The following is a 14,696-nucleotide window of genomic DNA, read 5'->3' as shown; positions in this document are numbered from 1 at the left end:
GTTCTTGTTAACAACGATTTCAAAGAATTCAGTCACAACCTAAAAAAAGCAAGGGTTTTTTTTTTTCTTTCTAAGACAGCTGCAAAAAAAAAAAAAAAGAAAAGTGTCCTGACCACATGCGAACTAAACATCAAAACATAAAAACGGGTTTTCATTTACAGCTCAGCATGTGGGTGTCGCCGCATCTGAATGCGTCGCTAGCTATTTTCAGGTCAAAGGTGTCTGTGCTCAGCTCATCAGCAATGAACCTGTTCGTTATCTAGTCATCAAGAAATGCATGACAGGGGGGTGTAATAATATATATATATTGCAATTATGAAGCGTGGATGACAATACCTGCTTAATGTATAACCGTTTGTTTGCATGTGCATTATTAAAAATAATCTACAGGTTAGTTGATGTTAATTGCAAATTATTTTATTCCTCCTAAGGGGGAAGAAAAAAAGCTCTTATAGTTTGTTTCCTATCCAACTTTGTTAAAAGTCAAGCTGTGACTCTGGTGTTGTGAGCTGATTGTATTGTTATACCACCTGGTGTGGCATGGACGCACTTTGCTGTACCTGCTGCTGTTTCACTACGTGTGCCTCAGTGTCTCTAAATAAATGCGTCCTTTTTTGCTTTTATTCAATCGTCTCGTTCTCCGCGTTAACAGTCCCTCAACGAAGCTGCCACAGGCCCCGCAAGACTTCGGCTGTCTCAGGTGAATCGTGCAAGGTTTAATCGTTGCCATGACAACGGTGATCATTTCTGACTTGGGCGTTCGTGCCTCTGGGTTCAGTTTTATTAAAAAAAATCTGATTCTGAGGGAGAAGAAGACTCCATGAAACTTTAGAGTTGTGTCAGAGAGGGGGAAAAAAAAAAAATCATAATCAGGACACAGGAGCTGCGCACATGCACACGCACACACACACGCACACACACACACACACACACACACACACACTACTCTCCCTCTCTATTCGGGGTATCACAGAGAGGTCCTCAATGAGAGGCATTTTCTTCCGCCGGTCGCACAAAGCGCTCCCTGTTCGCAGACGCTTAGCAGCCACTTCACACGCAACACAAGGTGGAAGCTCCATTCTCCCCGTCAGCCCTCCCGCCTCAGGGCTGCAGAGAGACCCCGGGTTGTGAATGGCAACGGGCAGCGGGGGAGATGACATGCAAACAAACACCTGACAGGCGCACACGCACGTAACTACACACAGAGGCATGCACACAATGTTTTGCTCCCGACGACTGCGGCAAACCCCCCCGACATCCTCTGCATATCAATAAGCATTCAGGTAAAAGATACTACAAAACTTCCAAAGGTTAAAATGATGTTTAAATTATAATATCTATGATTTAAAAATGTGCAGAAGCTGATTGAAAACGCTGCTATTACTGGATAGTTTCAAATGTTCCCAACCTGAGGGCTGGGACCCCTCTGAGGGGCCGCAAGATTAACATAAAGGGGCCTTGAGAGCAGGAAGACTTAAAAAATTATGTTTATTTTTTTAGACATTCAGTTAATCTTTGTGTCTTTGTTGCAAATGAATAGATAAGGTTGGAAACTTAAAATCTGCAGTTTTTAAAGTCAGTTAATTATCATGCAAAAGAGTGGAGATTTGCTCATTATCTCTCTGCTACATGACTGTAATTTGAATATTCCACTTTGGACTGGTAGCTAATTAAAAAGGTCACTTTGGGCTCTAGGAGGAGATTTTATGGGTAAAATAAGAAGCAAATAATATTGTTAAAGAGAAAATAATCTTTAATTCCAGTCCTACAGTTGTTTAAAAGCCCTTTTCTTAAATCATAACTAAATAAAATAAAAAATACAAAATGCTCTTACAACCAGTAACTGAACCTGTGCATCGTATTTGTTTCCTTTCCACTCCCTAAACAATACCCAGCCAGGACCTCAACGTCAGTGTTGCCGCCCAGTGAAACACAAGACAAGACATGTTGTATGACAGTGCAACACAGTACAATACACTTGGCATCCTGCTCAGAGGGATGCATCAGTTCGAGTCGGAGAAATGCCACCACCAAGCAGACACACCCTGACCAGAGCGAGCCCCCACGTAACTGTGGGCAGACCAGAGGAAACGGCCCTGACCGTCCCGCCCCACACACACACACACACACACACACACACACACACACACACACACACACACACACACATTAATGTAAGAGAGCCGCATCCTGAGGCATCGAAAGCTTCAGGAGTCGGGGCAGAAACGGAGGATGAAGATTTTACAGAAAATAAATAAATAAAAAATAGCTAGTAAATTCTGAAGTGTGTTTATTCATACCAGAGAGATTTATCATATTTGAACTGGCACCTGAGAAACTTCCTTTCCTTTCCTCTCCACTGTAAAAACAACACAGACTCTACAAGGTGCAGGTTTCCTCTCCATTACCCATTCAGCAGAACGCAACACCGGCCTCCAGGGCCAATGCTAATCTCAAATCCATGAGCAGTGAGGGCAACATGATAATGATCCACCTCTGAGCAATAAAACACACCCACAGCCCGCAACGCTGCCAAGCCTTCCTCTTTATTATTAAAACAGAGATACGCTTCATTACGGCAAACACATTAGGACATTATTCATAAAAAAAGAAAAAGAAAAGAAGCAGCAACAAGACAGAGATGAAGATGTTGTGTATGAAAGGCACATTAGGCATTCTGTGTTTTTTTTTCTTTTCTTTTTATCAAAGCAAAGCTGCAAAATCATTCACAATTTCCCGGAGATAAGTTGTGCAAATCGAAAAGGATGAGACAGATCCAAGCAGCGGCGTCTTATTCTCGTCGCTACGACGATTTTATCAGCCGGAGGAGGATGAGTTTTCAGTTTGGGTTGTTGCTGCGAATTAATTTCACCTTCCTGCGAGGGAAAACATGTCTTTGTTGACCCATCGGTTGACCTGACGCGACACGACCTAGTTCGCCGTCGCCATGGTTACACAAAGTGCACAAGCACGGGGCTTAAATATAGCGTAGGGAGTATGGAATTTCCCAGGCGCAAGACGAGCGACGGCGACGAGCGCCTGCAAGAGAGATACAGAAGTCAAACTGAAGACACGGCTTCATTCACTCCTCCTGAAGCACCGTGTCTAACTGTCTCTCAAACGCTTCTCCGATGTGGCCCATGGGGGTTGTCATGGCGACTGAGGCAGGTGGTGGCGTCATGGTGACCTTGGTAATCGCCTGAATGTTATTTGTCAGGATATTGACTCAAAACCTCAAGGAGGGTAAATATGCCTTTTTTCGGGTCTCTCTCTCGCCTTTCTTTGCTTGTCATGATCCATCTTCCATTTCTTTTCTTCCCTTTCTCTGATTTGTCAGATCTCTCTCTCTCTCTCTCTCTCTCTCTCTCCTCTCTCTCTCTCTCTCTCTCTCTCTCTCTCTCTCTCTCTCTCTCAAGCCCCTCAAGTCTCACAAGTCCTCTTTCCCTCCATTAGACTGAAAATCTGACCTTCAGAGTGGCCTGAAAGAATTTCTGGCACTCCTAGCGAAGCTCTGTCAGAGGGAAAACACAGATAGAGGACACGGGAAAGGCAAAACCAAAAAGGGAAACTACTCCTTCCACTCCACACACCCAACACCGCCATTACCCTGCACAGCAAGTTAACGAACAAGAATCACTCAAATTCTCTCTCTCTTTTTTTTTTTAAACAATTATTCGACAAGTTTGGATTCAATCACGAGCGATCCAGCTTCGGTGAATGCCTCCCAGGTCTAATCTACGAGGTGCCACATGGCTGGAGCTCTTTGTTTGATTTGTCTGAGCTCTTAATGCCTTCATTGGATGAGCGGCTGGATTTACCTGCACATGGCAGAAGCCTCATGGTATAGAGAGGAAGAGGTTAGGAAGGGAGAAAGTTTGATTTATTCTACAGTACGATGGTTATCGCTACGCCCTTAGGTTGTAGGAATGACCTGATTATAGGTGTGTGGGCGATCACTATGTACGTTTATATCACAGTATCCATCGTGATCTAATACATTTTCTGGAAACCCAATTGAGAAATTGTACTGGATAAAATAACCCGACAGGAATCTAACACCCTGCAAATCAAAGCACTTTGTGAAAAACGTGGAAAAGCCATCACGGATAAATGGTCAGGCAAAATTATATATATATATTAAAGCAAATCTGATATAGTTTAAAAATAAATCAAACAAGCAACAGAATAAACCTAATATGATCTGAAATATTAGTATAATTGATGCGCAGTATTGGCTGATATAGGTGAGAAAATATTAGATATCACTACTATCTACAAACAGCCACTTTAACATGCTAACCGACTGTGGGAAATATAGATGTTTTACGATGCATTTGTGTGCCTCAGAGTATAACAAGAGCATAATAGAAAGACCAACAGAACACCAGTCATTTAGCCAAACACACAGCCAGTCAGAGACTTGGACAACACTGATAAACCAATAAAAGGAACCATGGATACTACAGAAGGCCTCGTACTGTGTTTCAAAATAACCGAGTCAGTGTGAAAGTGAGAGGAGAAGTGGGAAATGTGGGGCATCATTCTTCACAGCTGTATGGTCTGTGGCGTGTGTGTGTGCGCGTGTGTGTGTGGTTCTGACCTGGGAGATGTGGTTGATGGAGGACTCCATGCGCCGCAGCTGCGAAGCCTGGATATCCAGCAGCTGCAGTACATTGTTGGCTAAGGCATTGATCTGGTAGGCTACGCTGGCCAGGGACTGGGTGGTGTAGGCTTTGGTCTCCTCCAGAGCTTTCCTCTTGTCCTGGGCCTGTGCACGAGAAGGGTTACTGTTAATATCACATAACATTTGCATCCATCTTCGAGCCACGTATCCAGGTCAGGCTTTTTGGTGGATTCGGGCCAATGAAGCAGCCAAGACATCCATTCCCCCCCACCGACTCTCATTCTCTCGATACCACGCTCTCCCCTGGAGGGATATCAGATGATGTAACGCCATCCTGCAGCAGCCATATTGGAGGCTCCGAGAAGAGCTGACTACATTTCTCAACTCAAAGATGCTAAACTTGAAATAGTCATCAATACATTGCTTAATTTCTGCTTTTTTAAAAAGGTCAAAGTATTTTGACAGTGACAACTTTGTACCATTTGTTGACGCCTGTCTGACGCTTCTGTTCAGCATTACAGTCTTGTGAGTGTAATTGGTCTTCACACTCGATAAAACAGCACTCAACTAAAAACCTGTGCTGTGTTAAAAACACTCACACACTCTTGGCTCTGAAAGAAAACATGCTAAAACATCATGGCTAAAAGTTTCAATTCATTGCTTTGGCACTGAGGTGTTTTTGATTATGTTTGCTGGGTCACAATTAGTTTATGAAAGGTTTATGAGAAAGTTTTGAAACTCTGTCATTGCTGGAAACTTGTTGCAATCCAGTACTTCCAACACAATTAGCAAAGAAATAAGTTAATGTAGCTACAAGCATTTACGGAGCATCTTTTTATACCTACAGATGATAAATGTCTGGATACTTAAAATGTAGTAGAAAAACACATTAGCATCAGAAATACCCCATAATTGCTTCCACACATTAGCTAGCTGGCTAGTTAGCTGCCTAAAACAAGCAGCTTTGGTTTTGCTAGGCGGCTAACTAGCCAGTAGGCTAATGTACCAAAGCAACCCGCTTCGGACATTAAATGTAAGCTTCTACTAAATAAATTTTAAGTAATGCTACACCTTTCAAGCATACAGGCAATGAATGTTTGATACTCAAAACAGCTGACATTAGCATTAGCAAGTAACTGCTTTGATTAATTAGCCTGCTAGCTAGCTAAGCCCAAAAAACAAACTCAAAGTGTTTGTTTAAAGATAATTAGACAAGTCCTGCACTCAGTAACAAATATATTATCTTTAAAAAGACAACACACTGACAGTCAGAAGGACTGCGGTAATAACATGTTGCTGAGAGCCACCTCACATCAAACAGGCCGAGGCTGAGAGCCGAGGTCCAGAGTGAGCCGTCATGTTTGATCTCTGTGGGCTCTTCCCAACACTGCTCACTCATAAAGCCGAGTCCAAAGAGCAGTGCCTGGAGGGGCAACACTGGGCTTTGATAACAGGTTGCCATAGCAGGGGGGGTAGGTGGTGGTGGTGGCAGCAGTGGAGGAAGAGATGATTACTGATGGTAGAGGTTTAGGGGGCGGGGGTGCATTTGGTCACTTGAAGACGGTGGGGGAACGGGCGAAAAGCAAAATGAAAACAACCATGTCATTGCTTGTCTCGTCACCGATTCCCTGTGGCAGCGGGTATCTAATCCAGAAGCAATCCGAACGGCTAAAAAGCTCCTGACCTGAAGAGCTGCCGTGCTGCTGGTTACACCTCGGCTGGGTGACGGGGCGACAGTGTTAGCGGCGTTTCTTTTAGCGGGAATCAGAGCAGCAGATGTGTTGTGCGATAACAGCCCCAGGAAGGAGGAGGAGGAGATTCCTCCAGAGAGCTCGGAGCAAAAGGCCATCTGTTGAAAGCACATAGTCATTCATGTGCACACGCAGACACCTACTTATGACACGGCAATATGCAATGTGTGAGAGATGGAGTAACAGCTGCAGCAAAATCCATGAAACAGCGCAAACAAACAAACAAACAAACAAAAGAAATCTTGCAATTTGTAAATTGCAAGAGGATGCAGTTTTTGCTGTATAGGGACACGAGACTTCAAACAGATTACTGAGCAACATATGCTTGCCTGAGCAGAACTGCTGGCCTACATTCAGTATCAAGCTGCAAGTCATAGACGATGTTTATTTTACTCAAAGTATGACAATTTTTCAGCATTAGAATTTTATTTCTAAAGCCGAATCCATTAAAGATCCTAGAAAAAGTGATTTTGTAGAAACTCTGAACATAAATATATTGCTGTTCTCGGTGCTTTGCAAATCAACTTGCAATTATTGTATTTAAAAACTGCACTTTAATATACAAAGTCCAGTTTACTTATCATAAGGAGTACAATACAGCCTGTGAACTTGGCAGCATAACTTCTAATGTGGCTCCCGAGGGGTCATCAGGGGTCATTCAAAGCCTGCGTTACAAGGAGTGTCAACTTTGACAGAGAGAAATCATCAAGCTGCATTCTGGGAATTTTCGGTGTTTGACTCAGTCCTTGACTCGTCCTTCTTTGCTGTTTCCTTGAAGCCTTTAACTGTGTTTTGTCAATATGATGCCGCAGCCTCCGAACAACCATGATGTCTAAAGAAAAATAGATTTACAACCTGCATTAAATAGTTTCCAGAGAAACTTCTGAACTGCAGTTCGCTGCGATTTTTAATGCAAATGACAACTGTAACATTAAGAAGCTGCACAGCTAATCTGTTTTTGTCAACCCCTTGCAGCTGTAACGTCCGCAGACAAACGGCACCATTGATGCCTCAGCCCTCAGATGCTGAACTGTCGCGTGTACAGACAAATTTACATCCTGCTACATCCATTCAAAGTAGTCCGCGCTTCCACCCAAAGCACAACATGTGATGTTATAAAATGGCTGCAATTGATTGAATTTTATAAAAATATGTTCAGTCCATTTGAGTCATTCTGAATGCTTCTTTAATTCCCCCGTGTAAGAGATGATCTGTATTTCATATTGACTCCAAACTGTATGCAGCGTAGAATGAAAAAAAGAAAAAGGGGTCCGACCACAATGAACAAATATTTAGTCTTACACCAACTACAAGACGATGTGGCACAAGAATAGCCTTTGTCATTTACACATTTAAAGCTCTGAAACCAGGACTTAAAATTAGTGCACCAGACTATTAACATTCAACCCCTCTACCACATCCCCCCCCCCCCGGATTTCCCAGCGAAACAGCGACTTCCGCTACAATGAAGTCCGATTAATCTGTCGACTGACACGTTGAACGGAGAGGGTCGAGGCTGATCTAGGCTATTCCTTTCCTTTCCTGGTTTACATGAGGTTAAATCCTTAGCCGGCTGTTAATCATACAACTGTAATTCCCCTTCAAATCCAGAGCTCATGTCTCATGTCATCAGCTGCACAACACACTTTATTTTATTCTCTAAAAAGAAGGGAAGAAATGTGCCGATTCAACAATGAGCTGAATGGCAGATTCATCTTCTTTTTTTATTGTATTTATTTATGGGTAAACTGCATTGGCTGCTGGAGCTGTGATGTGAGGTCAGCGATGGGACCGGGAGGACAGATGTGACACTTGATTGCATTGCTACTGCTGCAATCTTAGAGCCCCCCCCCCCCCCCCCCCCCCCCGCTTGGTCCACCAATCCTCAAATTAACCAGATTTGTTGTTCAGTTACCCAAGAATCAGAAACTCGTCATGACGTCCATCTTCATTGGGGAGGGAAATGTTTCAAGAGCACAATGGATATCTGGGGGGGAAGAAAAATGGGAGCAAACGGTGCCTGAGACATTTCTCTGGAAAGGAACAAAGCACTTGCTCTGTTTAAAAAAAAAAAATAAAAAAAAAGGTAAATAACAGCACCGGATAGCTGAGTGTTACTCTACCGCAGCTGGAGACGCAGTAGGAATGAGGTGAGCTCCCTTTAGCGCTCCTGGGGCACTTTATCTCATATTTCTGAGCTGAGTAATGACTGAGTGAAAGAGACTACAGAATATCCAGGCGGTAGCAGACAGGCTGTCAGCACCTCAGCTGGGATTAGAAAGGGAGTACAGAGGAATGCGCAGTCGCTGTACTCACAATAAACTTGTAGCAGGGAGCTGAGGCAAGCTGGATAATCAAACAAATACCTCAATATGGTGAAGATAAAAATGTTCATCTTTGTATGTAAGCAGCAGGGTTATGACGTCAGGAAGCATTAAGGGAGTGGCAGCCACAAGAACAGATCTGTTTGCTGGGAAGTTTTTGAAGCTGTGAGGCGCTGAACTGGATAAATACTTCCACCTCGCTCTGTCACCCATCCAGTCCGACAAGATAACGGCCAGCCACCACCACCGCCACCACCCAAGTGCAATCATGCTTTAAAAAAAAAAAAAAAATACAAGGTGGTGCTCTGCTTTACTGTCAGAGCGCCGCGCTGCTTCAGTGAGACAGCAGGAAGGAAAAGTCCAGACTTCCTCCCCGAGGATAGAAACTGTTCAAGGGGTCAGAGGAGGTGTAGCTGCGCCCCTCCACCCAGAAGCCTGAGCAGAAGTAGGAAATGGACAAAATGAGTATTCCTCCTGACTTGTATGACTAATAGAAGATGTGGGAAACTGAGACAAAATATCTAAAAACTCATGAGGGTTTCTCTGAGGCGTCCAAGGCAAAAATTCCTCACGAGGCTTAAAATAAAAAGAGTTTGACAATAAACCAACACAAACGCTGCGGTTCTCCAGTACGATCGGCACAGCTGACAAGCACATTTGCGTTTATGTGCTCCCACTTGTCCGGAGGGGAAATGTGCTCAGAACAAAAAAAACAAAAAAAACAAAAAAAAAAAACTTTCAGGAATGTTTGGCATTTTGCAACATGTCATACGTCTTTAAACTTTCAAGTGTTGTTGAAGAGCTCTGCCACGCACCGCAAGTGTCAGGGAAGAGACCAAGAAAACAAACACTGGGATGGAGCTGCCACGGGTTTATTTTTCTATTCTGTAAACTGGGAGGGGGGAGAAAAAAGAAAAGTTTACAGCAGGAGTGAAACCTCCAGCCAAAGCAGAGTAATCTAGAGCAGAATGAAATGTGCTGTAAATCCAGCACGAAGGTCGTAGAGCTCGCATGGCACTTTGCTGCGTGCGGTGTGTTATCGATCGCCGATTTACTGCAGACTGGACGGGGGGTGAGATAAGTCGTTGTATTGACGCGGCTGTCCGACGTCCAGCGAGCTGATTGGAGGTAAAGGCCCGAGCGGACGAACATGAAGATTACAAGAGAGACGCCTGTAGGAGCTGACCAAGTGTTACCAGAGCTATTTCCCGATCGTTCAGTTCCTTCACAGAGACAGATTGAAAACCTAATGGAAGGTAAAAACCCTTTCAGGCTACAAATGCCCGAAATTCCCTTTTCCAACTTTCAAGATGCTGGTCCTGGAACGAGTGCATCATTAATTATCTATTCTCCTGGATGTACGCTCTGAGATCTGGACAGTCATGCCTTCCTTGTTGCAGATTAGCCCTGGAAATGGAGCTAAAAAATGCGAATTAGATAAGCTGGGAAGAAGCTTGTCTGCTGATCACATTGACCTTAAAATAATGACTAAGACCTCATCAGCGAGCTATCAATCCTCCTCTGCTTGAAATTATGAAACCGTGAGAAAACTTAACGCCACCACGAGCCACCTGAGGAGAGAAGACGAGGTAGTGAAAGTGACTCTGGAACGTGCGAGGAATAAGGAAAACAACTTCAGTCTATCCTTGAGCTGGCTCTTTAAAAAAAAAAAAAAAAAAAAAAAAAACAACTCAGCAGCACGATGCGTGAATTCATAATTACTCTTCCTCCAGCGGGGCAGATGGAGGCTGACTGGAAGGCCATAAGGTCTACCTGACCTTGAAGAACTGCCAGCGTGCAATTGAAAATTCCTTCAGAGTGTCAGGAGGCGACACAAAAGGGGACGTTTGCACACGGAGGGAAGTCATTAACCTTCCTTGAGTGACTTGGTAATTGGTTCTTCACGGTAGAAAGTCGCTACGAACTTAACTGATACACAAATAAACAAAAACACAAACACAAAAAAACCAAACTATTTGTCAGAGGATGCAAGCTCTTTTTTTCCCCGGGATACAGAAAGCATCCGGGTGGATTAGTCATACTTATATATATATATATACATATACATATATATATGTGCAGTGTGGACAAGCCCAGCACGTTCTAACCAGCTTGTAGCAGATCAGTCCAACAGTCTGGACCAAACCAACTCCAGTCAGCTGAGGGGGAGGAGTGACAGGTGGTCAAAAGGATGAATGGGCCTGGCTGGTAAGCTGAGAGCCGCTAGGCCTCACTCCATGCTGCGAGAGAAACCAGGCCACTCCGCAAAGAGAGAGAGAGAGAGAGAGAGAGAGAGAGAGAGAGAGAGAGAGAAGGAGAGAGAGAGAGAGAGAGGGAGAGAGAGGGAGAGTTGGAGAAAGAAGGACAGGAAATGAGGACTCGGGAGTAACCCAGAGAGACAGAGCTGTGGTAGAAAAAAACAAAACAAACCGTATTTATCACCTTCAGGTACAGTCTGGATCTCTTCCAGGGCGAAAAGCTCACATAAATTCCCCTGGGGAAAAACAGCCCAGAGCAGGTACAGCAAGGTTATACGACCGAGCACAACTCTCTCTTTGACTTTGTGTCAGACTCCTGAATGAAAAGCCGGGACTCTCCCCTCAGACGGGACACTATCGGCACGGACAACAACAACAACAGCCCTCGTTTCAAAAGTGCTCATTTAGGAGCAGTCTGGACTTTTCTATTTAAAAATCCAAAAGAAGCACAAGTGGGCATCGTGCTGGCTCAGCGAGTCGCACGTCACATGGCCTGAGCTTGCAACACTGGGTCTGATCTGGCTTATGACCTCTTGGTTTGCCACATCTCACTTCCATTTCCCCATTCCCCGTCACTGTATGCTTTGTGTTAAGCAGAGATGCCAAGTGGCGGCGGGGATGTTCATTTGAATTTATTTCCCCCCCCCAACATCAGTGCAAAAAACAGCAAGTTTCGCTCGACCTTCCTCCTACGATTCCCGACTACAACAGTGAATTCAGTTTCCGAGAAGTCTGTTTTGGTCTTTTTCTGTACAGTGCAGGTTAAAATTACACAGGAATAAGCATTATTACAATTTCTGCTTTTCTTTGTTTTGTTTTTATCCAATTATTGCCAGTTGTTTCTCTATGAAATGAAAATGAAAAAAACAATTTTTACTTCCTGTGTCCCACCATCACTCCAAAACACAAAAATCCTCCATCCTCCACTTCCACATTATTCCAACATCAAACCCTCACATCTGAGGAGCTGGAGAGAGGAACCTGCACCAGCACTACAAATATCAAACAGCCTAATAAAACCTGAATCTAGGTTTTATTTAGCAAAGTAATAAACGGCCCTTTATCAGCATGTCCTGCCAAACGTGACCAGGTGGCCCACTTTGCATACAGTATAGTACAGTGTCCTTGTCACACAGGTTAAACAAACAGGCTGCCGAGCTGCATCAATGAAATAATAAAATGAGTGTGACTGAATGACAAGGCGGCAGCAGGCGCCGAGCGAGATACTTGAATATAAACAGGAAAATCTTAAACCAAAATAAAAACACCCGCAGATTAATCAGAAGTGTCTTAATATGAAAGGGTGTTTTTTTAGGGTTTTTTTTTTTTTGTTTGTTTGGCTCCATTATGAAGCTACTTCCTGCCACACAGAGAGGAGGCATTTCCAGAGAGCCAATCTTCAGAGTCAGCAGGGCAAACAGGAAACATAACTCTGACCTGTCAGTGTGTCATATACCACACACACACACACACACACACACACACACACACACACACACACACACACACACACTGTTGAAAACACTATCTTGGACAAACTAAAGTTGAGAAAGTGATATGTCCTTTCACCATCTGCTGAACTGAGCCTCCATGACAAGAACAGAGAGAGACCGAGACCGAGAGAGAGAGAGAGAAAGAGAGAGAGAGCGAGAGAGAGAAAGAGCGAGAGAGAGAGAGAGCGAGAGAGAGAGAAGGGAATGGAAATGTGAAGTGAGTGAGTGCTGAAAGGACGGGCTGATTCGAGCTGAGGCATGTTGATATGTGCGCGGTGCAGCCGGGAGTGCACAGTTTTTATGATGTGTGTGTGTGTGTTTCTATCAGAGCCCCACACACACACACACACACACACACACACACACACACACACACACACACATGCACACACAGAGAGAGAGCGAGTATCTGCAGCAGACAGAGAGGGCTTATGAAAAGTGCACTGTTAGTCTGACACTCGCTTCACACAGAGCTCGCAGCGTGCGCCGAAAAGCTTAAAATCCCGCTCTTTACGTCAGCACTTTAAAACAAGGTGCTCGGCTGAAACACCAGAGACAGAATCACCGAAATCCCGTCAGACGCACACAACTCACCGCAGGGTTCGGTTCAAAGTTGGAGCACAAACTCAGTCATCCATCTCTACTGTACCCTTCATCCACAGCTACACGAAAAAAACAACATGTTGTGACAGCAGAGTTTCTGGGGTTTTTTTTTTTTTGTGCATTCTCCATCTCATTACTCCGAGGTCTCAGTGCAGATTATAATCCCATGATGACTGAACGCATCTTTTTCTGCTGTTTACGAAAACAAATCTGCTCAATATTCTCCGTCTTATTTTGGTTTTAAAGATTTACCTTCACCCAGTGCTACTACCTTTAAAAAAATGACTCCAGCAATTTCAAAACACTTTTAGTTTTCCCATTTTTTGCAAACATCGTTGCAGCTCTTGAACGCACTTTTTGTAGGTTGCTTTGGACAAAAGCCTCTGACAAATGAAGGTAATGTTAATATTAATTCCTGCACAAAATATATGTGCAAATATAAGCAATTAAATTGTATTGTTTTAAAAATGGAAAAGAAAACTAGTGCCAATAGTCAAAACAATACTTTTTTTCATTTAACAATAGAAGCCAAAGTTCGGAAATGTCAAATGTCTAAACACAAACCAGCTGTATAACAATGAAGACAGTGATTCAAGTCTGGAACCGTGTGACTCAAGAATAAGTCAAATCCGACCAGACATCTGTTGTCAAGTTGACAGTTTCCAAAAAACTACAAACACGTTTGAGTTGGTTTAAGGTTCAAACACAGAGCTATAAAAACTATAACATTAGTGAATTCTTCTCCTTATGGAATTAAAAGTGGTCAAATTCAAATACACTGAAAATCTGCCGCCAAATGCGCCAAAATTTCTTTTTAACACTAAAAGCCAAAGTTCTCAAATGCAACATGTCATCTAAACACAAACAGACACGCAAGAATTGTCGTGTTAAAAAAAGGCCAAATTATGATTCATGTCTGGAACGATCTGATTCAAGAGAAACAAGATGAGACTGGAAATCTGACCAGGCATTGATGCTCTGTGCTACAGACACATTTTGGTCAGTATTCAAGTCAGATACTGAGCCACAGCAAAATAAAGAGCAAAATATGGACAGGTAATCAATCAAGTTTTGGTAGCAATGCCAAAAACAAGACTTTTTGTGGTCTCTTATTTTGAAAAATGTAATGTTTTTCTATAAAGTCTTATTTCCACTTACAAAAAACAAAGGCTAAACAACTTTTCCTGAACAAAATAGTAAAATATCTGAAAAATAAATCAGGAAATGAAGAAAGAATAATTATCAACATTCAAACCTGGCTTGACAAACTCAAGTGTATATTTCAGTCCATATTCAAGCCTTAAAAATGAGCAAATTCTTGTCATTGTGGTTTGAAAGTGGTCGAGAATGACGAAACTACCAGTAAAAAGTACAGGCTTTTTTGGCAGCTGGTGATCTGGACTATTTGATCCCAAATGGGGCCGTTGCTGCTATAAATGAACCGAAAAAGTCAACAAAATTCCCTACATTGTTTCTGCTTCCATGTACAGCTCTCAATATTGTGTCATTGTGGGAAATGAGTTCTCATGTTACAGCCGGCCGTGGTAAACAAACTCCATCGTCAAGGAAAGGAAATCCCCACATTCAGGACCACGGTATTTTATGTCATTGTAACTGAACTGTCATGATAATAGAGAGGAAGG

The 14,696-nt window shown here is 43.2% G+C and overlaps 1 protein-coding gene across 7 annotated transcripts in view; it reads right to left on the bottom strand.

Moving 5' to 3' along the window:
* abi1a (abl-interactor 1a) overlaps positions 1-14,696 on the bottom strand; it is a 46,722-nt gene that overhangs the window by 30,227 nt on the left and 1,799 nt on the right. For all 7 annotated transcript variants that reach the window (XM_023431493.2, XM_023431490.2, XM_023431494.2 and 4 more), the window contains exon 2: positions 4,601-4,768. In XM_023431493.2, the coding sequence (XP_023287261.1) occupies positions 4,601-4,768 (168 nt within the window). The remainder of the gene's footprint in view (positions 1-4,600; positions 4,769-14,696) is intronic.

Source organism: Seriola lalandi, unplaced genomic scaffold, assembly GCF_002814215.2.
Source record: "Seriola lalandi dorsalis isolate HSWRI2012SDOR001 ecotype SW California unplaced genomic scaffold, Sedor1 jcf7180002054923, whole genome shotgun sequence".
NCBI classification, from domain to species: Eukaryota; Metazoa; Chordata; class Actinopteri; order Carangiformes; family Carangidae; genus Seriola; species Seriola lalandi.
The sequence above is the reverse complement of the archived record's forward strand: the minus strand, read 5'-3'. Positions and strand labels throughout refer to the sequence as shown.